The sequence below is a fragment of the Dermacentor albipictus genome, chromosome 7 (genome assembly GCF_038994185.2).
Source record: "Dermacentor albipictus isolate Rhodes 1998 colony chromosome 7, USDA_Dalb.pri_finalv2, whole genome shotgun sequence".
NCBI classification, from domain to species: Eukaryota; Metazoa; Arthropoda; class Arachnida; order Ixodida; family Ixodidae; genus Dermacentor; species Dermacentor albipictus.
The window spans coordinates 71,397,985-71,423,527 of NC_091827.1; the positions used below are offsets into that span (position 1 = coordinate 71,397,985).

The 25,543-nt window shown below is 45.9% G+C and overlaps 1 protein-coding gene across 2 annotated transcripts; it reads right to left on the bottom strand.

The window, feature by feature from the left end:
• On the bottom strand, positions 1-24,136 carry Rpt4 (Regulatory particle triple-A ATPase 4). Of its 2 annotated transcripts, none has more exons than XM_065453600.1 (12): positions 23,848-24,136; positions 18,154-18,233; positions 16,452-16,491; positions 16,195-16,315; positions 15,438-15,552; positions 14,756-14,905; positions 12,583-12,706; positions 11,458-11,519; positions 7,701-7,821; positions 4,507-4,587; positions 1,776-1,847; positions 1-195 (listed from the first exon to the last, which is right to left on the bottom strand). In XM_065453600.1, exons 1-12 carry the CDS (start codon positions 24,119-24,121, stop codon positions 77-79), a joined length of 1,359 nt encoding a protein of 452 aa, XP_065309672.1. In that variant the 5' UTR covers positions 24,122-24,136; the 3' UTR covers positions 1-76. The 2 variants fall into 2 exon arrangements, with proteins under 2 accessions (XP_065309672.1, XP_065309674.1); XM_065453602.1 differs by lacking the exon at positions 23,848-24,136 and adding an exon at positions 19,065-19,225.
• Positions 24,137-25,543: the final 1,407 nt, after the last annotated feature.

The window sequence follows — 25,543 nt, forward strand, 5'->3', positions numbered from 1 at the left end:
TTAAAAAAAAAAAAAGTTTTAATTGGAACACCAAACACTCGTCCTAGTGTACAGCGAGTCAGGCAGAGGCGGGTGTCTACACTGGCTTGTAGTCCAGCTTGGATTCCAGCTTCTTGTTGTCGGCCACTTTACGCACTGCCTTCATGAAGTCTTCCTCAATGACAAACTCCCGGTCGGCACGGATGGCAAACATACCTGGGCAGAGAAGAAAGGTTTAGCAACTTCAGGAGCAACAGTAAGAGGTATCAAGGCACAGAAAATGCGAATTCTCTAAAACCTCTTCCATGTTTATGTACAATTAAGTCCACCCATAGCAGGGACTCAGTTGCTACGGCACAAGGTTGTGGATTTGGTTCCCCAGCCTTGGCAGCTGCATACAGATTGGGGTGTTATGAAAAAAAAAAAAAAAAAAGACACGCTTGTGTACATGGATCTAGGTGCATATTAAAGAACCCTGGGTTGTCAAAAACTGTCGGAGGCCTCCACTTTGGAGTCACTTATAACCCACTTTGTGGCTTCAGGATGTTAAACTCCACAATTTTTCCATAAATAAGCTGCAGCAAGGTTTGGGTACGGGCTAGTTGGTATTCCATTGTTTCAAACATCACTTACAGCGCATTAAGGACAAGGGACCAAAAGAATGACAAAGACAAGCGCTGACTTCCAACTAATTTTTATTTTGAGTAACACGCATATATACTGAGACACCAAGACAAAAGCGCTCCCCACAAAGCATCACACCGACATGAGTAAGCATTCCAAATTCGAAGGGACTATGACCACCGTCTAAGATGAACGAGAGTGCATGTGCGACATCAGAAAAACCAGTTCTTTATCTGTTAATGCAATTGACGGCTTACTGAGTCACCTTCGGCATTAACGTTAACTGAGTCACAATTAACTGAGCAGTAGCACTTGCCTCCTGAAATCATGGGTTTGCGGCACTGAAATATTTCTATCTTGGCTATTAATGGACCAGGAAATCGATGGTTCGACGATAATTCGTCTGGTCGGGAGGGGGCACTTCAAGACGTTTCGGCTTCCATGTGGAAGCCTTGTTCACAAAAAAAGTAGCTCGACAAAGCGAGCTTATGTCCGTTTTAGTATGTGACCGAGGCACCTAGCGTACGCAATACTCTTCCAGATACTGACAGTAACACCAGTTTCTTTCTTTTGCGATTATGCTTCTCTTGTCCCAGTCAATCTCATGATTATAAGTTATGTGTTCTGCAAGTGCGTTGGAGACAACATTCTTCTTTCTGACGTCATTCATACATTCTTTTAGCAGTCTTTCAACATTTCCGCTCTTGCCAACATAAACAGCCTGTGCAGGGAATTTTATGAACAACGACTAGAAACTTTTTTTTTTTTTAGCTGGTCTTTCACGTGCACCAGTTCATGCTTTAGCTTACGGGCGGGACATCTTGAAGTTTATTGAACCTTTTCATTTTTGGTCGGCGTTTCTCTGTTTTACCTTTTCATTAATGAACCAATCTGAAAAATTCCTGCGGTGGAACGCTCCCTAGAGGGTACGTAACAACTTCCAGCATATAACCAATATTTGCTATGTGACCTGGTGAAGGGCCCCTTAAAGCGAACACTAAAAGAAGTTTGCCAGCATTGATTACAGCTCGGTTCTTATGCACAAAGTCCCGGAAAATTTTATCGTTAAGATATCTCTTAAACAGAGAAAAGTGCTAACTAATAGACCACCTTGTCTGCTTATTTACCAGCAAGTTTATAGTGAGCGCAGTGTAAAAGCCAATGCCACTTACCAGCTTCAGTGCACACGTTGCGCAGATCTGCACCGTTGAAGCCATCCGAAAGCTTCACCACGGCCTCCCAGTCTGCAAAAAGACAATAGGAGCCAGCCAATAAGAACAAGTTGGAAAATTAACAGACGGTTGCAGATGCAACCAGGTCTGGCCACCTTGCCTTACTTGTCAGGTAACAATAAGATGCAGATATTGCTGCTCTGTATGTTGCAGTTCCATGCAATTAACTGCGAATGGTCCTCAACTTTCCACCCAACTACACTGGCATGGCTGCCAAGCCGCGAGCTCAAACATTTGTAGCAGAGAGAGAGAGAGAGAGTAAAGAAAAAAGAAAGAAAGCAGACCAAAACATGAAAGCAGATGAGGGGGGGTGGAGGTGGTGAAGGGCGGATGGCACGCATAATCTTGCTCCGAGTCTGAGCACACGAGTTTTATGGGATGGATAACGTGCAACAAGTCGCACCTCAGCAAAAGCAGCAGGTGCATAAACAATAGGCTCAGGTAACACCATTTATCCCCGTATAACTAGCAGATTTGGTAGATCACTGTTGCAGCTGTGGTTGGAGACTGGCGTTCATGTACACCCATATTTTGTCAAGAGACAGACACCAAATTAACATTGAAATCATAGAGGCATTCCACATTTAGAAACACTAGAAACGCTTGCGTCACTCGGGTGTCTCTTTTGCTAACAGAAAAAGAGTAGGCGTATCTGTGTAGTACGTGTCACGGGATTCACTGGTAGGAAAAGTGAGCTGGTGTAGGTTCACATAGTTGAGATAGTTGATTGTTTGTTGTGATGCTGGTTTCACTACCAAGTGGTGCTTGTAAGAGTTGCTTTCTTGTACAAGTTAGCGTCCTTTCAATAAAAACAGCAGTTCAGAGCTTGTGCTTGCATTGTCCGTGCCTTTCCATCCATCCGTGATTTTCTGAATGCATGAATTGGTCAGAACTTGCCCAGATTTCAGTTCTTCCAATAGATGCACGCATTATTAATGATGAATTTCATTGGGGACACTGAATATGCAAAATTAGCTACGCAGAAGCCTGCATGGTGGAGGAAGGTTCGTGAAAGGGAAGATTGCCATCCACCTGCCAAGTACCACAAATCGACAAATGAAATCAACACGAGAAACTCCTACACGTTTCCTTTGCAACTACATGCTCCTGTTGGGCAGCTGACAATTTTCCCATTTTATGAACAGTCTGCTACCTATCGAGCTTCCGGAGAACTGATTTGCCATAAAACAGCTGCTTTTCTGTCAGTTATAACATTGTTAAAACGAAGTTCGACTGTATAAGTTATAGCAAGCATTCGTGGCAGAGCACAAACACCTTTTGTTTCCTTCATCGTCCCTATTTCTCACACCCAGCCCCGCTTAAACTTTCACGTTGCTGCTGGCTTAGGACTGTACCAGGCACTGTGGCATGCATTATGACTAATGGCTTGTGAATGCTGTACACATTGTTAATGTGCTCATGGAACATTTGGCTGGAGTGCTGCTTTGTCAGAAGCAAGGTTCCGGGTTTGAAGCTGTCCTAGCAGCCTCCCCCCCCCCCCCTTTTTTTTGGTTAGAGGGGCCCTTAAGGGGGGACATGGCTTTGAAAATCAACTTCCTTATTTCTGCATGGATTTTGATGAAAATTAGCACAAATGTTAAGAATGTCTCTCTGATGCTTCCATAAAAGTTTCAGAGTGATACCTTGAGAACGTTTTATTAAATTTGATCCAGCAGAATGTTTCAACGTCGAACTTTGTGAAGAGCATGGGGAACTTAAAAAACGTGATAGAAGGCTTGTTAAACACTTTTTTGAACACAGTAAGAAAACATTGCCAATCTGCTGTAGCGGCTGCTATGAACACACAGGTCAAATTATTACTGCAGTGCATGCACAGCTGCCGATAGAATTTTCGGAATCCAAGAATTTGAACTTGATGGATGTTACGGACTTCATGAATGCACCGTGAGAGCTAATGCATTTTCGCGACCGACTTTTCGGACAAATTCGGGCCCCAAAGTTTGATTTTTTTAACTAAATTGCTCGTTCCGAGCCATGCTACCCTATCTCGGAGACTGCCAAGTTGGATTTTCCACTGGCTCGGCCAGGCTTGGCTTCCAGTGGCCCACTCTACAGCTTCTAAGAATTCAGGAGCGCATGCTATCGGTAGGGAGCGTGTGCCATACTTTCGTCTCAAAAGCCATGCCCACTCTTCCTTGGCTTGACAAAATGCTGCACAGAATGCCACTTTTCTTTTTCTTAGGGTGGGGGGGGGGGGGGAAGGTTAGCATTGTCATCATAATCACTTAATGCGGGATCTGAGATAGCAGCAGCATGCTGCGTAGTCTACTGCGGCCGCTGCGACGCTCAACTTTTCGGTAGGGCTTTGCCCTCTGGGCTTCTCCGCTGTATAGTGCGTTAGCAGAGACGAAAAGAGAGAGAAAGCCGGCTACTGGTGCGATAACTCCTTATAGTCGAAGGATTCCAAATATGTTTTGCGGCATCAGATTGGCGAGACAACATCCTTTAATGTTTTATCTGCAATGACGACCATTACTGCCATGCAACAATGGCATACTGCAGCAACCTATGTAATAGCAACCGCAGCTAGTAACCAATTCTATTGCAGCAAAAAGGTGACTTGCGTGCAGGAATATTGCACGCATTGTGTATGGTGCGGAGAATGTTGCGAGCCGTTTTATACAAAAGACAAGAACAATTGGTCCCTTACCAACTTCGCCGTGCTTTGTGATGGGTGTGGCATGGATCTTGACAATGTCAAGCCGGGCTTGTTCGTTTGGCAGCGGGATCTCTGAAAAGTTTAATGAAAGGTTGCATGAAAAACTATGTCGCTGCTACAACCGGGTACCAATGGCTCCCCGAGTGCTGCATTCAGCCTTAATATTCGTGCCATTTGGGCATTTCGAAAGCCTTCAAAGTGACGAGTCTGTTTACAAAATGGTTAGGTGGGCATGGCTAATACCGCTGTCACATGGGGCACTTTCAATTATGATTGAGCCTGATTGGGATCAAGCTTCTCGATCACCATTGGCTTTCTGCCACAGCTAGCACAAATGAGCCAATCGCTGTTGAGGAATTCAATGCTGACCAGGTTTGACCGCGATCGAAGGTGCCCTTGTGACACTGGCATAAAGCAAGCTGCTTCAACGGTCATTGAGCGAATTCTCTATTGTGTTGATGGAGTTGTGTAGAACTGCACCGTAACTTCAAAGGCTTGTGGCCAGCAGGCACAGGTACCCTTGTCAACATCGTGTTTACATAAGAGTGCTATAAGCACTGTGTTCCAATAAGATTAGCTAGAGACTACTGACCTCGTAAAAAAAATTATTTATTTTCTTGCAGTACCAACGGACACCAGTCCCATGCCATGAAGAAAAAAAAAAAAGTACACTGCAGCCAGCAACACCAACGTTGCCAGATCGATCAAAGAAGTCGGGCAACATTCCGTATGAAATGTGCGAGTGAAGCCATATCTCAACTAAAGGTAATACAATGCTTGGCATGACATTTAAAAGCGGCACAGCAATAACAATGTGCTTTTTAAATGGGAAGAATTTCCAGGGATAAATGCTTTGAGGGATGCAGAGTTCTTCGCGACGGTGGCGCCAGAAGTGCCAGGTGACAAACTGCTGAAGCACCACATTACTATGAACACCACATTAACACACTTTTCAGATTGACGAACTTTTCAGACCCCCCCCCCGATAGCTTTTAGCTTCAATGTAGAAATATTTCAGTACTATGAACTTCAGAGTACCAAACATTTCAGGATAACGATTGTCATTCAGTTTGTGTCATGCTAACAATGCCTCAGTGCTACGGATTAATAGTATTAAGAAATCTGGGGATTCTTAGATTTCCAGATATATCCTTCACTGCATTCAGAACAGCAGATGACAAGGCGCAGAAAGCGGCGCTGTGGCGCATGGGTTTGTAAAATCTGAGACGGTGCGGGAGGAGAAAACGCGGGAGGGAACTTCTTTGTTTTTTCTTTATTGCGGGAGCAATGACGCATCAGGTTTTGCAAGCGCATCCTCCACCCAGACAAGCGTCACCTAGCAACGGAGACTTGTCCCTTTCTTCTTTCACCCTACTTTCTGCACACGTCTCTTTCTGCAGCTGTACTGGCTACGCACGTGGAGAAATGTAACCTCCGTGCTTTTGAGAGTGCCACACGATCGCACTTTCCAGACGGCGCTGTTTATGTGCGCTTGCACTTTGGAAAAGTTCAACAGGGAACTTCCTCTTTGCTGGTGGTTTTCTCAGCATCACCTTCTTGGAAAAGTTCAACAGGCAGCTTCCCCTTTGCTGGTGGTTTTCTCAGCATCACCTTCTCCTTCGTGCGCACCACTCTTCTGATGTGGTGCCTTGGTGGTGTGCAGCGGTTGAATCTATGGAATTCACATGGCAACAACGCGTGTCGAGAGCCAACAGCGACATTTCGATGGATAGCTCATACGGTGACAACTGATGGGTTGAAGGGGGGAATTGTTAATTTTGGGGCTTCAACTATTACAACATTTCAGAATAACGAAAAATTTGCAGTGACCCCCTGAAGTTCGTTATATCAAGATTTCACTGTAAACAGCTGTAGAGTTTGCCTTATAGCAGCAATACAACTTTTTCAGATTCATAAAGTTTGAGTATAAAGCCAAAAGCCGTGCCCATGCAATAAGGGTCAAAGAACCCTAATATATTTGTTGGCCGATAAATTGGACACTGATTATTCAGACATGCTTGGTAATTCGGACAGTTTCGCGGTACCGCCAATAGCCCCATAGACCTAATGAGTAAAGACTATCTATATTTCAGACAGCTACCAGCTCTACATTTGATTATTCGGACTTCGTCCGTGGCTGTAGTGAACACCAACTCTGCTGCCATTATCTTCTCTGGCAAGCTCGATGAGACATCAAGTATGGCCTCCGAGATTACACGTTAAATGGTAATCTCCGAGGCCTCGCCTTGGTCACCGCTCTACACCATTAAGATTTAACTGCAAATGCCAATCTTGCAGGCTTTGCATGAAGTGTGAGGGCGTATCAACATCGCGATCATCACATCCTTTTCTGGAACCCCGCACATGGACTGCTATCTGTCTGTTGAGTTTGCATTACAGGCAATAATGCTCTGCTGCCCCAAGAAGTCTTTCTCATGAAGTTATAGATAGGTGGTGTCAAATTGCACCAGCGGTGCCCTCGCAGTCTGAACGAGTCCGACTCTGCAACTGAAGAGGCTGAACTGCCGCCTACCACAACAAGCTCAAATGCGGACATCACTGATGGCCTGCTAGGCTGTGGTGAGCAGATTCCTGTCTCCGTTCCATTTGAAGACGTTGCAGACGTCGACAGGGCGATTTCATGGTGTTCTGAACTGGACGATGACGAAATAATTGAGCAAGTTCTCCCACCGTCACACAGTGACTCTGACTCGGGATGATGATGTGCCGTGTCCTACGGAGCCTTCCACATGCATATCTGACTCAAGCCTTTGCAGTCCTTGCATCGGCGTACAGTGAAACTCAAAACTGGCAGAAATACAGGTGGACTTGGTTACATGTAAGTGGAAGTGCATGCAGCAACACATTGACCACTTGTTCCTTGCACAGGGGCCTTAAAACATAAATGATCTTTTTTGGGTACATTCGTTTTTTCCGACATACGATAGTCGGGCTTATTTACATTCCTCGTGTAGTCCGAATTATCGGTGGTCAACTGTGTGTTTATTTTGTAGCATAAAGCTCAAGTGCTTTACAATTCAATGCTTTTCAATCTACGTGGGCAATATTTCTGTTTTAAATTTGGCTCTGGGGAACACACAGTGGCTTCTGACCACAGGGGATTGGAGAAAAAAAGAGGGGGAAAATCAAAGAGAACAAAAGATCAGTCTTAAAAAGTGACTTGCCAATTTTGCGGTCAAGGCGGCCAGGACGCAGCAGAGCAGGGTCAAGGGTGTCGGGCCTGTTTGTAGCCATGATGATCTTGACTTGTCCCAGGGAGTCGAAGCCGTCCATCTGGTTCAGAAGCTGCATGCAGAAGAGACAACACGAAAAGGGTGAAACACCTTTTGTTAAAACTGAGTTGACCAACATGTGCAAATATCAACGGAAACGCCTAATTTGCGCACAAGCAACAACTGCTGCAGCAGTCTGACTTTAGACTTTGCCTCTCTTGATACCTGCCAAGTAGCTCTCCTATCGAAGGACCCGCCTCCTATGTACTACCTGCTTACTTTCAGCACTAAATTCATTGCGATGGATACACATCAGGTGTTACCGCTTCATATTGGTCCTGACTGTACGTGTATGAGAGGCTCTCCCACTCGCATCATGGCAGGCATTGATTGATTCATGGGGCTTAACGCACCAAAGCAACCCATGGGTTATGAGAGTTGCCGTAGTGGAGGGCCCCGGACTAATTTTTACCACCCGAGGATCCGTAGCATACATCCAAACACATACTACATAAACACTTTTGCCTCTTGCCCTCTTCGAAATGTGGCCGCAGTAGCCGGGACTTGAATCCACGACCTTGTGTTTGGCAGCACAGCGCCATAACCACTGAGGTACTGGGGTTTACGCAAAGCACCAGCTATGCTGTTGAGTGGAGAGGAAACAGGAAAACCGAGCGGCAGCACTCCCAGGCTTAAGTTCACTACACATGCACAAACAACCAGTAAAGTGAACAAGCCACCAGCCGCTGCCGCCGTAGCTGAAATGGTAGAACATTGCCTGCATCGTGCACAGGTTGTGGTTTTTGGCTCTCACTGGTAGCAAGTTGTCATTTCTTCCACTTTAATCTCCTTCTTCATTATTGTTTTACTAATTCAATTAGAAAAAAAACTAGGTTGCTAATTCCCCCTATGCATTCCTTGACTTCACTGTCCACTTGCTTCATGCAGCAAAGCTGTGTCGCTGTTTCTTTTGCAAAATTGGAAAATTGCGACTTTCTAGTCTATTTCTTTCTTTTCTCTTTGCTGATGCACTTGCAAGTATGCTTGGCTCTCCCAAAACGGGAAAGCAGTAAGTTCTGGCCTTTGTATACCACGAATGAACAGCCATTCTGGAGCATGTAGAAAGATGGAAGATTACAAGAAATTAGTCGAGGACCAATAACCTGGACAAAATTATTCCCACAGCTTTGCGGAACCACCATTCACCCCATAGACACAATGTATATATTTCTGACCGAAATTTCAGACACCTTACAGTGCAAAGTTCAAAACTTAAGGGGAGATGCTACTCGAAGACACTTTTTCTTTAATTTTTGACTTAGAGCTATGAAACTCCACCTATTAATTTAGTTTTTTATGCTGATTTCAACCCTGCAATTAGTTTCACTGTAAGTTGCATAGTTTTTGTTCTATTCGATGCCAATGTGCAAAATTGCACCTTTTTAGCCCCCATTTTTGTCACACTTAATTTCCATAATCACAGATCATTGATGGCTCATTTTGATCCATATAAACTGTAGAGTGCCAAAAACTAATTATAAAGTGCATACAAAATATGCTAATGACGTGAAAAATTTGACCCTGGCAAGTCTACATTTTCATGACACCACCATGTGGAAATTTTAATTTTTTTTGTAAATATTTGACCAATATTTATGTTTGAGAGAGATAATGGCACTCCTCACACTTCAGAGAAAATGTGTGCAAAATTTCATTCAAATCCAAGCATCAGAAGTGCCAAAAACATGAGGGGCAAACCCAAAAAATTGCCCAAAATTTCATTTTGAGAAAAACGCATTTGAAGTTATAATTGCATGTTTATTTACAAAAGAGGGCTTGAATTCCAATCAAATTTTGACATAAAAGAAGAAAATTGTTCATAAAACAGCGACTGTCACTAGAAACTTCCTGCAGCGTATGTCTCTCCCTCACGGCCCTTGCGAGTCCAATCACTGATGAAAACCGCACTAGCTGCACGGGCCGCCACAGCAGCTTTGACGGCGATTCACGCGAGCTCCCGCTGTCATAGTCTCGGCGCGCACCGTCGCTGGTGTCCCTGCGCGCCGCAACTCGCCGCGATGAATAAGTTGCGGAAAGAACACTTTTTGGGCACGCACAGTTCTCGCAGTGTAGCTCCAGGAACGAAGCGAGTCATTTGCGCTTCTTGGCCGGTTCTTGGACACGAAGTTCTGAGCGCTGGCATGTTGGGCAAATCGCGCCGCTCACAAGAATGTTGAGCGCTGTCAAATCAGTAATTAATGATGACACCCCATCACGCGCTCTTTACTCATCTTGGAAATGTCCAATCTTCTTTTCCGACGCACTCACGTATTCTAAGGCCGCTTCAAACTCGCCGGAGGCATTCGTAACACGGGCGGGATCGGCGCCGCTTGCGCTAGGCCTAACCGCCGTAGCGGCTGTGGATCGAGTTGTCGCTGGACGAGCCTTTGCCTTAGATTTCCGCCGGCGACCTCGATATTTGTGCACCGCACGGTGTTTCACTCCGTGATGACTGCGCTTGCTTGGTCTCGCTTCGTCCATGACGAAGATATAGTTGCCGAACGATCGTCACCGTGAAGCGAACCTCCACGAAACATGGACCCAGCAAGTAGGCTTCGCCACACGTACGCGCATGATGGCCAATGGCGTTTCCCGATTCGTACCACGTGATTTAAAAACCAGTCGCAGCGCTCCGAAAACGCGGCAATAACATGCTTTTTTTGTTATTTCTAGCGCTGTAGACGCCTAGGCAACCGTGGCGATTCAGAGAATGAGGCTTGGCTGATCTCCTCACGCGATCCGCAACAGCGAGGAACCGCGCCATGGCGGCGGCGAGACGCTCGAAGACAGCGTACTTTCGGTTTTTTAATTGCCACCTTGCGCTCTTTAAATGCGTTTTTAATCCATTTCCCATTTAAATTCAGCTTTGATATTTATTTTCATAAAAGTAGAGGTACTAAACTTGATAAAACAAGTAAAAACCAAAAATGGATAATTTTCGAGAAAAACCGCGATTTTCGACCCGCATCTCCCCTTAAAACTCTGCTTGCACGGCCATGTGATAACTTGGCCGCTGAAAATGGGCATAAAGGGCTACATTATTGTTTCAATTCAATACATTACCAATGCCTCTATGAGGCTGAAATAACCATGGGATGCTACAGCTATAGATGGCAACGGCCTAGTAAGTCCAGTAGGCAATGGTTGCGCCCAAAGCATTGTACAAGCCAAGCCAAGGCGCTCATATCAAAGCTGCGTTAGCGCGATTGTTGCATTTGCCCCACATACCAAGGTTACTTCCTTTACGTGGCAACACAATTTTGGGTCACTTCGTTGTCAGTTAAATTTTTGTCACTTAGAATCGTAACACTAGGGCTGCTACAGTACCGGACATTGCCTTGAAGAAATCCAAAGGCGCCCAGATTGGTCCAATACTAACAAATTTCTTTGCCAATATAGAGGTGGCAAATTTGTGGTAGTTCTAAGAGAAGACACGCTTACTCAACGGCTGGTAACTATTGTGCATAAGTGACGTCCTCCACATGTTTGTTCAGGAACTGGATCGTCTGTGCAAGAACCGCGGTTCTCCTGCACCAGAATCGTTCAGACAAACCTTCATTTACATCAGTCTTTCTGCTTGCAGATTACAAGAACTGCAGGAGCCAGCCAGAAAAGTTATTGTAGGTTAGGGAGAGGGGAAAGGCCTTACCTCCATGAGGGTCCTCTGGATTTCTCGGTCGGCGGATGTTCCTTCAGAGAACCTACGGCCACCTGGAGATTAAAAACAAGAGAAAAGCAATGCCCCTCTGAATGACAAATTGGGACTTTCCTTCTCAAAATATATCGGCAGATCAAGTCTGCAAAATGAGTACGCAACTTGCCACACAGTTCTTTGGAAGTTACCTTGTCCTTCACTCAGCCAAACAGTTAACTTTCTAAATACACAGGCGCAAAAGCAGTTTGTGGCAGCCTTGTGATAGCACAGGGTATCGGAATGAATTGTTTTTCATTCAGGTTTTAGCTTCGTTCCACTGAAAACTGTTACGTTCCGGTTCTGCTCCTTAAAATGTCTTCAACCCAACACTGAATGATGGGCAGCAGGCATCATTTGTTGGATTAAAGAACGAACAGAAGACAAGGAAGAAGTTTGCCATGTGATTCACACTTTTCTGAAAGCACAATCAGAGTAGGAAGTCCAACAGAAAAATCCCTACTTCAGTGGTATCCCACGAGCAATGCCAAGGAAGTAAATTCAATGTACTTCAATATACTTCACACTTGTTGAGGAGTGTCCGTACAAGTTCCACACAAAGCCAGAGGCTGTTTGTAGTGAAGCTCGCTTTCTGTGTTCTGCCTGGTTTTCGTTGCCCACAGGCAACAGCAAACCTACTTCTGAAGAAGTTTATGTAAGATGTCTCTTTCTTTTCGTTCAATATCTTTATTCATGGTGTATTTAGCACATTTAAATGAAAAAGAAACATTTTCTCCAGATATTTTCGTCTCACCCGTAAAGGGTTAATCAAGCAGGTCTGAAAAACTGCTCAGTGACTGTAGCTGATCAAGAACGGGTGTTCTGACCTCATCTGCATTTTGCAGTTGATGCATTAAGAAGCATGGATGAGATAGCTGCAACACGCGTCTTCAGTGCAGTTCTGTGTAATGCATTCGGAGCAGGTGGTGCAGCTCTGCAGTTGACTGGAAATGGCGTGTATCTGGAACCCAATCCCGAGGTGAATTTTTGTTTTTTTTCCCTTCCGCTTGTGGCCGATACCGGCTATAAATCAGTATGCTGTACATAATCTCGAGCCATGTAAAGGCCATAGAAATTCCTCACCAATGGCATCGATCTCGTCCATGAAGATGACGCAGGGTTGATGGTCGCGAGCATAGTTGAACATCTCGCGGATGAGTCTGGCACTCTCCCCAATGTACTTGTCGACGATGGCACTTGAAACCACCTGGAGGCAAGGATGCAGGCTCAAAGGTAAGACGGCTGCACAACATCACAGAAGCTCATAATGTGGAGGTGACTGTACATGCAAAACGAATGGTTAGGCCACTGTGAAGACAAGACGCACAGGGCTATGCATAAAGGGACTTCTTCCTGTACAGTAGCCGACCCTTTATTCGGACCTCATGGGGACTGCGAAAATGTCCGAATAAACAGGTGTCCGAAAAAGCAGATTAAGAAAAAAAAAAAAATGAAATCCTTTATTTCCACGCACTTATTCGGGCTTGGCAGTAGGCTTGGAAGAAATCGTGAATGCGTCGTTGCACGCTGTTCCGTTTACGCGCAATCAGATAAGCCTGAATCTCGGAGAGGATCGTACGGTCACTATTGACGGCTGAAAGCATAGTCACTGCTTGTACACGCTCCGCATGCGACGGCAGCGTAGCACATGACGCGTCATCGACTCAGAGTCATCGTCTGGTGGTGCAGCAGAAACCTGACAAATGATCTTGCCGTCGTCGAGTTCTGCGCATGTCAATACAGCAGTGTCAGCACCCATGAAACTGTCAAATGAGACGGTGTGTGGAATCGCAATGCAACCACTGCGCAGGTCTCGGCAGAACATTTTCCGCGTCAGTAGGGAGCACATCAGAAGGCAACAAATCTTAGGCCTCCCGGCACCTGCTTGCCGGCATTCCCCAGTGCAGTTTGCGCGGGCACTGTTGGCGCCATTAGACCCTTGACGCGATGTTTATGTATGCCGCGTTGGATCACCGAAACCTCGACACAGCACACAAAGCAAACACCACCATGCCGACACCAGTCGCACAAACGAAAAACGCGGCCTGCTGGCAGCGTGCAGCGTCTTGCGCGAAGGAACAAATCAGCTGCTGAATTGTCTTGACATGGCTTACTAAGCTGAAACCGGAACTGCTGCAGAGCCGCTCTATCTAACCAGGCAGAAACGATGATGATGAGCGGGGATTTCCAGTAGCGCCACTTCGTGGGGCAGCAAGGAAGCTCCGTTCAAAACAAAAATGGCGTTCAGCAAGTCGAACCATGCACCGGTCAGAGTTGGTGCATGGTGCTCTCGACCGAGTTGGCTAAAGGAGTGTCCGAAAAATCAGACGAGAGGTTGCAAGGTGTCCGAACTTTCGGCAGTTGTTATACATTATGGTCTATGGGGAGAATGGCGGTGCCGCGAAGCTGACCGAATAATCGGGCATGTCCGAATTTTTGGAGTCCGGAAAATCGGTCGGCGACTGTAATCCTGCTTGGTTCTCTGCAATTTTCACAATTAAATGCTTAAAAAAAAAAGGGGGGGGGTTGTCCTGTAGGCTAGATCCTATAGCTAAAGGGCATGTCATAGCCTAAGCAGACATATGGGCAACCAACAATAACGTGATATATTTTATGTGTGAGGGCACAACAAAGTGAAAGAATTGACAAGGAAGACAAGCGGCTAGAAAAACTTAGAATTGTGCTTCAGAATTTTTTTTTAAAAATTTTTACTTTCGAAACAGACAACTACCGAATTGAGGGTGCACATGCAGGCTACCCTTTAACATGTGTGTAAATAAATAAATAAGTAAATAAATAAATAAATAAATAAATAAATAAATAAATAAATAACAAAATCCCAACACACCTAAACACTTTTTATGAGTTGTGAATGCAATAACATTAATGTCCAATTGAGCACCACGTAGAGGTCCTTCGAGCTATGGACTCCTCGTGGGCAACTGAGCGCGTTGACAAGCTTGATGCATTTTGATTTGGCCTTACTGAGGCACAGTTAGAATGCAGGCTAGAGCTTGCGCAGACAAGCAACGCTCAGTTAAACAGGCTTCCAGGAGCGAGAGCAAGGGCGATTTGTTGTTGCGTCCAATGGGAACTCTGTCCAGGTGCGCTCGTGACGTGGCGTCGCAGCCTATAGGAATTTACCTGCAGTTTCGCTGGTACAGATGCTACAGGCTTTCTTGCTGAACGAGCCATTTGACGCTTTCGCATCAACAAATAAATAAGTTGTGTGTAGAAAAAGAACAGGAAAATGCACCTTGAGGAAATTGGCTTCGATTTGGCTTGCGACAGCACGGGCGAGAAGTGTTTTTCCAGTGCCCGGGGGCCCATACAGCAGGCAGCCCTTGGGAGGCGTGATGCCCACACGCTGGAACAGCTCGGGGTTCAGCAGGGGCAGCTCAATCACCTGTCGGGAGGTTGGTTGCAGGTGATTGCAAGCAGTTTCATGAGCAACCGTTTTCAGATAATGTGCCAACATGCATCCACATACACAAAGATGGACCCTCGGTGCCAGTGTGTGTGTGTATAACAAAACATTAAGCCGGTTTGCACTTAAACAAGGCCAGAAATTATGTTGCTAAAAATTTTGTTTTTTGTGTATTAGATCTCTCTTTAGCATACGTTTCCATTAATACATCAAACTAGCCAGAGGCACCAGTGCGCGACAGTTACGGGTGCAGCCTAGAGATGGCAGCAGTGCTGGTGTTGTGGTTTTTGTGCTGAACAAAGGTGGTGCTAGGTATGAACAGTACAGATGGCAGCAGAGGCAAATGTTATTTCACGAGAGCAGCAGGTGAATAAAGTGTGCTTGTATCGGCAGCAGGTGCAAAGCCATCAATCTTTTTAGAACAGAAAAGAAAAGCCCAAGTGTAGTTTTTTAGGTCTCAATGGTTTCCCTATGGCTGTTTTGTTCAAGCAGAAATCCAGCACGTGCTCACCTCTCGCAGCTCGCGGATCTGCTCGGCAAGACCTCCAATCATGGAGTAAGAGATGTTGCCGGGGTCTTCGTGCGACATGTTATACACCAATGGGTCCACCTCCCGAGGAAGGTACCTGGAACCACCAGAATGGGAAAATTATGAACTAAGACAGCAGGTGTGCGACAAACAGGACCCACAGCAGCTTCAAAGGGTTGAAATATGGTAAATCCCCTAACTGCTGCTGGACGGACAGCTTTCTGATGCAGACACCACAACTGTCTCCCACAAGGCACCAGTCATCAACGCTCGATGTGGCCATCAACAGCTGGTATGAGTCAACAATTTTACAGCAAAGCTGTGAGGGAGAGTTCCACAGCCATTTTCATGCGGTGGCACGATTAGTACGAACTGTTAATCAGAGAATAACTATAGTCGTCAATTTTTGTTCTGAAACGTACTTATCAATGATTATAAAATAAGTGTTGCTTTACGCCTATTTCGTTCAAATAAACAACGTATTTGCACATCTTTTTTAACCAGGAATCAATCATTTTTCTTACATCACATTATACAGATTCCAGGTAGGAGGTCAGCTAGGAGTCTGTACGAATGCAGCAGCACTGCTGCTGCATTCAAGCGATGCCACGAGCCAGCGAACAGAGCCTCAGTACTTTCAAAGGGTGCGAGGAAACATTCACGCGGCTTTGCCGTCTCTGATGTATCAATTGTCAGATTGGCATGCATCTGTGAAGGATGTTTTCTTTTCGATACCCACCTCATGATTGTTAGTGTGGTCATATCCAGAGCCACACGTGTCCCTGGCTTGAGCTTGGCTTTGTCCAACTGTCGTCGGCATCCGACCACATAGCGTGGCCCGTTGGTTGCCTTTACAATAACTGCGAGACGGCATAAAAGAGCACGCTCAGGCTTAATGCAAGAGGGTAGATGGCGAAAAACTGCAAGACCACATTTCACAACACAGAGAGAGAGAGAAAGAGCAAAAATCACACACGAGAAAGAATGAGCACTCACATTTTTCTTCTGTAAGTTGCTTCAGTACTTCACCAACAATCTGGAATTGAAATAATGTGCATATCAGATGACAGGCTTTGTATGTTGTACAGGTTCGAGAAAAACCCAGTGGTCAATCTGGAGCACTTTAGATTCTTTTTTTGTTTCCTGCACCAGAGAAAGTCATGGCAGCTTTTCATTTCCTTGGTCAACTTAGGTTAACTCAACCGCAATGGGCAATTTAGATGAACCATAGAGGCCAGACTCAGCGAGAAGCTCAGGGAAGTGCTGCAATACGTTAAGTGCGTTGAAAGAGTGACCGTGTCCTGCCTTACTGCTTCACATACAGTTGGCCACAATAGTTTAGAGGACACAGGTTTTGCGAAAAAAGCTGGATTCATGTGCAGCCAGGTCGCATAGTCTGGAATTCAGTCACAATCTGCAGTCATTTATGTGACACCTACACAGTGACATGCTTTAAAAGAGCATAAGTGCACATTTCTCAGGAAACCTGCGTTCCACTTCCGAAGCCGACTGTATGCAATAGACTGCAACCGCACGCTTCTTCAAATGACAGCAGCCCTTCCACAACTGAGGGGCCCCATTTTAGCAATGAGAGTAATTTTGGCAGTAGCTCCAGTAATACTCCAGTCAGCCGAGCAAATTTAGTGACACTTTGAGCGAGTGTGCTTAGTCACCAGTGTCACTTGCAGGCTGTGAGATGGAAACGTTAAGTCACGCTTGATGTGGAGTGCACTCGCCAGTAGGTGTGTTCGACAATCTCGCTTCGCTTTATTAAGTGTGTAGCCTAGATAGCAGTGCTTGTAGAATAAATGAATAAATGCTTAGAGCAGAGTTGGCACCAATTCTAAGACCACCTTTTCTTGGTTTCAAATGTTATAAGCGTCTTTGTGACACCAGTGAAGCCAAAACAAGTTTCAAACATTCATTTTCGGCGGATTCCAACATTTTGACCTTGTAGATTTGTGATATGTTCCTTGCTTGTATTGGCTCAAAACAAATAGATGTGTTAATGGGATTACAGCATCTCTATTCTCGATTGCAAAGGTTCTTGTAAATAAGAATCTTTTTTGTAGCAGAACGGTAAACGTTTAAAGAACTCAGAATGCCAAGAATCGTATCAACCTCTACGGCTTCATAGACTGCCACTGTCATTGATCTTGAAAGACACTTCATTTTGCTGCCTAGCACCAGACTGACAAAGTGACATTCAGCTAGGCAATGTACACTCACTCGAAGTGTTACAAAATTTGCTTATCTAACTAGGGTACATCGGTCATGTGATAGCGAGTGTAACGGTCCGTGACACTTTTGCAAAACAAGAAATGCAGATTCGACAGAGCTTAGGCAATGCTTCCTTAAACACCGGTACGCAGCAACTTTCACATTTACACAGCTCAAGGCATTTCATTTTCAAGTGCGAGACACAAGAAATCAGCCTGTGGAGTCTTCTATGGACTATGCAGCCTCAATGCACAGAAACTGGCCTTGCTTGCAATTGACATTAAAAAAAAAAAAAATGTTGTCTGGTGCAATTCAAGAAGTTCACGTCAGCAATTTTACAAATTGTACTGCAATGCAGGCATGCGAGAAAAATCAAACACTTGTAGGTTTTTGCGCACAGAGTCACAGTCTGTAATTTAAGCAATGATTTTGCTCCGAAACACAAAAGCAGTGAAGCAAGCAGGTGCCCCTTGTTTACCTGGCCAACACTTTGAAGAGCCTTCAGGTCATTCTCAGACTTTTCATACTGTTTGTTCAGCTCCTTCAGCTGCTCACGCACTGCAATGAAATGAACGATAATGATGTCATAACAACATTACATGGATAACCTTCCGAGATAACATCGCTGATATACTTTTTAGATAACAACGTTTATATGCTTCGACTGTTTCTTTTCTTTAAAGGGCATATCGGGGACGCAATTAATGCAACGTACGTCTTAAGCATACCTCCTGAACGCGTTGCTTTAGACGGTACACGATACGTGTATTGCTAAGCGTCGTACAGGTAAACTTTTTACGCGAAGCCGAGGCAGGTCGCAAAGCAAACCAACTCCGACATGTCCGTAATTTAGTTTGTTTCTCTGTAGTTTTTGCGGGTCGGACACGCTGTTATAGTGCAAGCGCTCGCTCATTCTGTCACAACGTGCGCGATATAAAAAGCTCGTTTTGTTCAGAGATCTTGATGAAAAGGAAACAGTGCTTCGCAAAGTTCGGCCAGACAGACAAACCAAACAAACAAGGTTTGCTTAAAGACGTGTTATGACACGGTGTAAGAAGGTTACGCACGAGGAAGGCGATAAAACGACCCATTCATTCCCAAGGAAGCACCGTAACCCAACTCGTCAAAGGAAATGCTTGCAACGTAGGCTGCCAGACGACGTTATCAGCGGGGCACGGACTTTTGAAAGCCCGAATTACGACACACAACACTACACACGCACCGAAAGCAACTTACACACAGCAACCTATAATGCGCTGGACACGAAACACAAGCGATTTGTACTGACGTGAATCAGCGTTATTGCAAACTGAAAGCCCTGCTTAAGCGGGGTCGTCTCAGCCGCTAACTAGGCTACCCCGGCACAACGGGGGGGAGTCTTTCACTCACTTTCCTTGAGCCTGCTCTCCACCTCCTTGTGCTCTGTCAATTTCTTTCGGTAGTCTTCGCGATATTTCTCGATTTGGTCTCCCACAGGAGCCACCGGCGGAGTAGTCACTGCAGCCGCCGCCATGTTTTCTCTTTTTTGCTCCGACTGGAAATCCGGATGTGGCTTCGTCTGGGCTTTGTCTCGTACGCGTACGTGTACATTTTTTTTTCTGCCGCTTATGACAACGGCTTTGGTTGATTAGAGCGCGTTTTTCAATCATCCAACCTGGCTCGCTGGCGTTTTCGCCTCAGAATTAGCGTATTTTCGCACTCACGCGTTACTGGGTCCCAATGTTCATCACGTGCACTGTACCATGCCAGACATCCGGGTAGCCCGAGTCGTGCTCTGTCAAGCTAAAGAAAGAAAAAGTGCAAACAGGTAGAAACTGCCATGCTCAGACAAAGCGTCATGTGCTTCAGAACCCTTTCATGTGGCACTTCCCGTATTCACTGGGCTTAATCGGCATTACATACAAGTGCGTGCAAACGATATTGAGCGAGCTACAGAGGCCCAATTAACCGTGCATAAAGATGACTTCATGTGAAGCCGCGTACATTTAGAGTTCAAGCTAGCATCTAATATTGGGTGTCCACGTGACGTAGAGCTGTAATTCGTTATTCTGACAGACAATTTGTACCAGTAGAGGGAGAACTATGGGTCAGTCACCAACCACGACGGCGACTGACCCACTGATGATTGTGCTGAAACAGTTATGGAAACTACCATTGCTAGCCCAGTCGCGTTAGGCGCAGAGCAGAGTTTCCTACACTAACTGTAGGAAACTATGACCCAGAGATGATGTCCTGTTCGCACGTACTATGTCGTGACGTCACGACAGAGCATCATCCTGGGGAACGAAACAGATACTGGTTGTAAAAAATAAAGGGTAATAAATTATTTACAGCGCTTTGAGGCTTCTCACTATTTTTTCTGGGGATTAGAGGTTTGGGAGCTTCATTTGACGCAAAACGAATGAATTGCCGAAAACATCTTGTCAGCACCCCTAAGTCTGACCAATTGTAGCTTTTACCGTTCGCTCCAGGAAAGCTAAATCTCGCCCTAAGATCTAGTCCGTTTTGAAGTTTTACATATTACATCAACACGCAATATTGCACGCGCTCATTCTGTGTAAATGAAAAAAAAATATTCAGCGGCGATTCAGCGGTAAATGTGAGAGAAATGCGCAGAATTGCGTCGCACCTCCTCGAGGTCGCGGATACATTACTTAACCCGCATTCACCAAATTGTAAGTAGTTCAGGAGCCTACTCAACATACGTGATGCGTTTTCGAGGAGTGAAGTACAACTAGCGGGGCGACGAAGCCGACCACCCTCATTATATATATATATATATATATATATATATATATAATACGTAATACATATATACATAACATTGCATTGCATGTATTGTGTTATTGCATTGCATCGCATTGCATTATTGCATTGTTCAATCGCACTAATGCACTTCTCTGTTTATGTATGTTACATCCACTCCTGTAACAGCCCGTCAAGGGCCGACAGTATCGATAAATAAATAAATAATATATAGCAACATGCATACATGCTTTTTTAAGCTGTGCCACCCCCTCTATACATTCATCCATGCCTCTACATCTCTACCATGTAACCGGCTTAAGTTTCCCACACTGCCCACAAGTACTTTCTTTTTCCCACTATGACACTCCTAATTCTAACGCATTAAAAAAAAAAAAGCCACCAAATGCAGCGGCCACATATGTGATGATGTGCAGTCAGGGCGCACCTTAATTGGAGCTTGCGGCAAAAGTATAATGATTGGCAGGGGGTGCTTCTGCGTCGCCTGCCTCCTTGCGTCTCTCAACAAAACGCACTTGCCAAGCAGGCAAGAGAAACGATCGCGTCGACATAGAGAAAGAAAAAAAGACTCTCTCCATCTGTTACAACAAAAATTGCGTCACGGCCTCAATTCACACCAAATATTGAACTACACAAAATAGTGAATCGCTAAATCAAAGCGACAAATAAAAGCGTTACCATTTGGGTGAAGAAAAGTGGTCTGAAGTGACAAGCTTCCGCTACAGCCCAACGTCGGTTACGAGGGGTAACCCAAATTTCGCGCCAGTGAAACCGAAACAGGAAGTGCAGACCAGTTGCTCTCATCAACCGCCAGGCGCGCTAGGGTCGATTGTGCCGCTAGGGGTGTATGGTAGTGTCCACTCTTAACTTTTTTTTCTGTCTCTATGGCGTCGATTTGTCACTCCAGACTGCCCAGAACGCTGAGAACGCCAGCGTTCACTGCGTGAACTACGGCAGCGTCTCGAGCAATCCTGGAAATTCCGGGTCGATAAGAAGAAGAGCCGCAGACGGCAAGAGGATGCAAAACGTGGAGCCGAGGTATCTTCGATCCGCCATGTTCTCAAACCATCTTCGACTCAAAGCTCCATCCCGCCGAGTTGAGCACAGCGCTACACCACTATTAGACTGTGGGAGGCGCTGCAAGTGCTTCTCACGCGTAAAGACGTGTAAACAACAACTTCTCACGTGGAGTGTCAATGAAGTGCAATGACCATTCCTCTAAAGGTACGGTGTTGCCATCGGCGACGAACACGAGTATCTGTACCTGAAAGGCGTGGACAGAGAATGGAGCAAGGGGTCAAGAAAGTTGGCAACCACGTTCAGGGTAATTGAAACTTTAATCAGAGAACCAGGAATCATTTGAAAGAAAGCGAGAGAAACGAATACGGTTAACTGGATGTAAAGAATGGAAGCAAGAATGACCACGGATATTTACAAGAATGAGAAGAAAGAAATTAGAAGCGAAAATCTGCACGATAGCACAACGGGCAGTGCTTTCGCTATTTGAGGCTCGATCGAGCCCGCTGCCTACACTCTTAGAAAAATTTACACCCTTTAGGGCTTATCTTGTCCCACAACAATAATCGTCATCTGTCTTGCCCGCGTTTCCTTTCTTTAAAGCTGCGAGCCCGGTACTGCCAAGTCATGAACGGCATGCGCGTTATCAGTGTGACGCAGCATTCTCGACAGGAAAGTAGCGAGCGCCGAGTTTTCAGCAAAGGAAACGCAAGCAAGGCAGATGACGATTATTGTTGTGGGACAAATATACACCCCAAAGGGTGTAACCGTTTTAAGAGTGTACACTCTTAGAAATATTTACACCCTTTGGGCCGTATCTTGTCCCACAACAGTAATCGTCATCTGTCTTGCCCGCGTTTCCTTTTTTTAACGCTGCGAGTCCGGTACTTCCCAGTCACGAACCGCATGCGCGTTATCAGTGAGACGCAGCTTCTCGAAAGGAAAGTAGCGAGCGCCGAGCTTTCAAGAAAGGAAACTCGGGCAAGGCAGATGACGATTATTGTTGTGGGACAAGATAAGCCCCAAAGGGTGTAAATATTTCTAAGAGTGTAAGGACAAAAACATACCGGAGCAAATATTCGGAACTAGATGAGGCAGGTGTATGCTGCAGCGATAATCCGGAGACCACTCAGTACATCCTAATGGAAAGCCAAGCAATTCACCCAGTGAGAGCCGTGGGTAACGCACACCTTGCAGAAGCGCTTGTGTTTAAAGTGGACGGAAGCGTTAACCGGTCGGAAGTCGAGATGATCAAGACACGTTTAGAGAACTGGTTAAAAAAAAAAAAAAGCAGGGGACAGGTCCCGTATTCACAAAACGTTCTTACGCTAAATGCGTTAATGTCAGCTGATATGAGCATGAGTTGATAGTAATGTAGGACGTATTATTAGCGAAGGCGATCAGCCAATGAAAAGCATCACTTACGAAAGAAAAGCTTTGTGAATTCGGCTTACAGTCATAGCTAGCGGTACAAGGTAGGTTTTGAAGGAAAAGAAAGATTAAAGAGATGTATACAAGAATGGTAGATAATGAACATGTATAGCGTACCTGATTAAATCAAGCAGACTAGGCGACTACTTGTCACCACGCCGTTTGGGATGCCATTAAACCATGATCAATCATCATAAACGCGTCCCGCCACTGTCTTCGACCACGGCCTGCAGTTAGAGTGCCTAGAATATACTATTCTAGGCACTATACTGCAGTGGTCGCTTACGTGAAACCCCGTCGCTAGATAGGGACGGTATTCTCGCGCGATCGCTATCGAATGTACTTTCAGTTTCGAGAGATTTCACGTGACTAGCGCCAGACGCTTTCGGCGTCTACTGAAAGAGAGCGTCGCTGACACGTGTACGTGCCAACTGCGCCTCTCGTAGATAGACGCCGATGCGACGGGCGTTATGGTTACGTGAAATCTCCCGAAGCAAAGCATCTCCGAAAGCGATCACCCCGAGAATACCGCCACAGAGCGCGATCACTCAAACGCAAACGTCACGAACCACGGCTCTTCGGCACCTGGGCGCCGTCGCCCGGCCCCGCAGTCGATACGGAGACGCTAAGCATCTATGTAGTAACGTGGGCGCTTTTGCGTTACATTACACCTGTCGGTGCAGTTGCAGGGGTAGAAAAACGAGCGCTCGAAAAACCAAATGGCCAATTAAAAGCGAAAATAATTGGTGGGAGGATTTGCAGGCAGGTACGCGCAGCGACGACCACGCAACTGGCTGAACTATTTTGAACACCTATACTTCGCAGATGACTGCGCTTTTTCGGTTCCGTATACCGAACGAACTGCAAGGGGAAATTCTATCGCTCCCAAAAGACTCGCTCGCATTCATCATGTGTTCGCGATAGCATATCACGGTGAGTGGGTGAGAGTACAACTCACTCTCCTTGAGCCTGCTCTCGACCTCCTTGCACTCGGTCAGCTTCTTGCGGTAATCTTCGCGAAGCTTCTGCGCCTGTGGTGCCGCCGAAGGAGGCGGCGAAGCAGACGGCATGCTGTCCCGGCAGGGCCAGTAGTGCTCGGCCGCACTCTTGTCGCTGCGACTGCAACGTAGAACGCGGCTCTTCGCTCTTGTTCGGTTTGCGATCTCCGCTAGAGGGCGCGTCGCGTTGTTTGCATTGCAGGGGGCAGCACGCTCCCTGGCGCGAGACGCCATTGGTGTCTGCTTGCAAACCACGGCGCGAACGTACATAACGCGAGGGAAAAACAGAAAGAAATGTTTAATCCGTGTTGCAATCAAAATAAATGTAAAAGCAAAATAGATTACAAAATCCAGAATCAATGACGGTGATGAGATGACGACGATGGAATGACAGTGACGGCGTGATGACGTTGCAACGACCGCGATGGCGTGAAGATAACGGTATTTTGACGACGACACAGTGGCGCGACGATGGAATGACGGCAACTGGACGACCATTCACTAATGTTGACCGCCACACAATGACCACGACGGCGTCACTGTATGAGGACGATGCATGGAACGACGACACTGCAGGATGGTTACGACAAAACGACCATGCACGGTGTGACAGCGACAGTGGGACGACTACGGCACAGCGACAATGGTGCGACCATTCATGAATAATGACGATGACGGCATCTCGACAACGGTACGTATGACCATGAATGCACGACGGCGGCTGTATGACGGCGACGGCTGGACGGCCATGTCGTGTCGATGACGAAATGACGACGCAGTGACGACGACATGCAGAGTTAAGGCCGCGGCTTGACAACGAACGAACGATCACAACGCAGTGAAGTCACGTAATATGGATATATTTTGAATGTAGCAAGAAATTTGACGTGGCACAACAACTTGGTTGACGAGGAATGACAACAACAACAAAAAAAAGCGCGCAGGAACACACAGGAGAATCACCGTCACGCAAATATTCACACAGAATTATGGTATCCAAAACTGACAGTCGCCTTAGCATGCGCCGAAGACGGTGAAGACGAAAGCCTGCGCACTCAAGAGGTAATAATTATATTGATTGACATTCTCATTTGAACGCGCTGTTATTTATTACTTCTCCCGCCAAAGGTTCCAGTGCCTTAACTGACGATACCTCAATTAACTTCGCCCTAATGAACACCAAAGTTCGTGAGTTCGACTCCCACCAAAGGTCCAGGGTGCGACTCCCACCCGAGGTTGTGGGTTCGAGTGCCTTATATTTAACCACCATTCCACTTCCAGGTGAAGTGGACAAGTCCTACTTATTGCTTTCTTTCTCTGTCGCGCTTGACATGCGACCTGGGAGACAGCCATTTTCCTCGTTTTCTCCTCGCGACTCCCAGGCCATGTATAGTCTCACTTTTTGCTTGCTCATTGCTCTCCTTCGGGGCGAGAATTTTTTTTTTGCTTTTTAAGTGTTCATATTCGAATGCTTAACAAACAGGCTCATAGTGCCTTTTATTGGCACGATGACCGATGACAGTCAACAGTGAAGAAGACGACGCCGACGATTGCGTGAGGCGAGGTCACATGACTTTCTGTACCGCACGCCTCGTTTTCCAGACCATCGGGGGTATGAGCCGCTTTCGCCTTAATAATTTCCACTGGCAATATCCT

What these genes read in the sequence shown, in the direction of transcription:
- Rpt4 (XM_065453600.1), bottom strand. Translation starts at nt 24,121, where the DNA reads ATGGCGTCTCGCGCCAGGGAGCGTGCTGCCCCCTGCAATGCAAACAAC. An exon ending in AGATCCGCGAGCTGCGAGAG is followed by an intron (nt 14,906 to 15,437) that starts GTGAGCACGTGC and finishes ACCTCCCGACAG; the next exon opens with GTGATTGAGCTGCCCCTGCT. An exon ending in GGACGAGATCGATGCCATTG is followed by an intron (nt 11,520 to 12,582) that starts GTGAGGAATTTC and finishes TTTAATCTCCAG; the next exon opens with GTGGCCGTAGGTTCTCTGAA.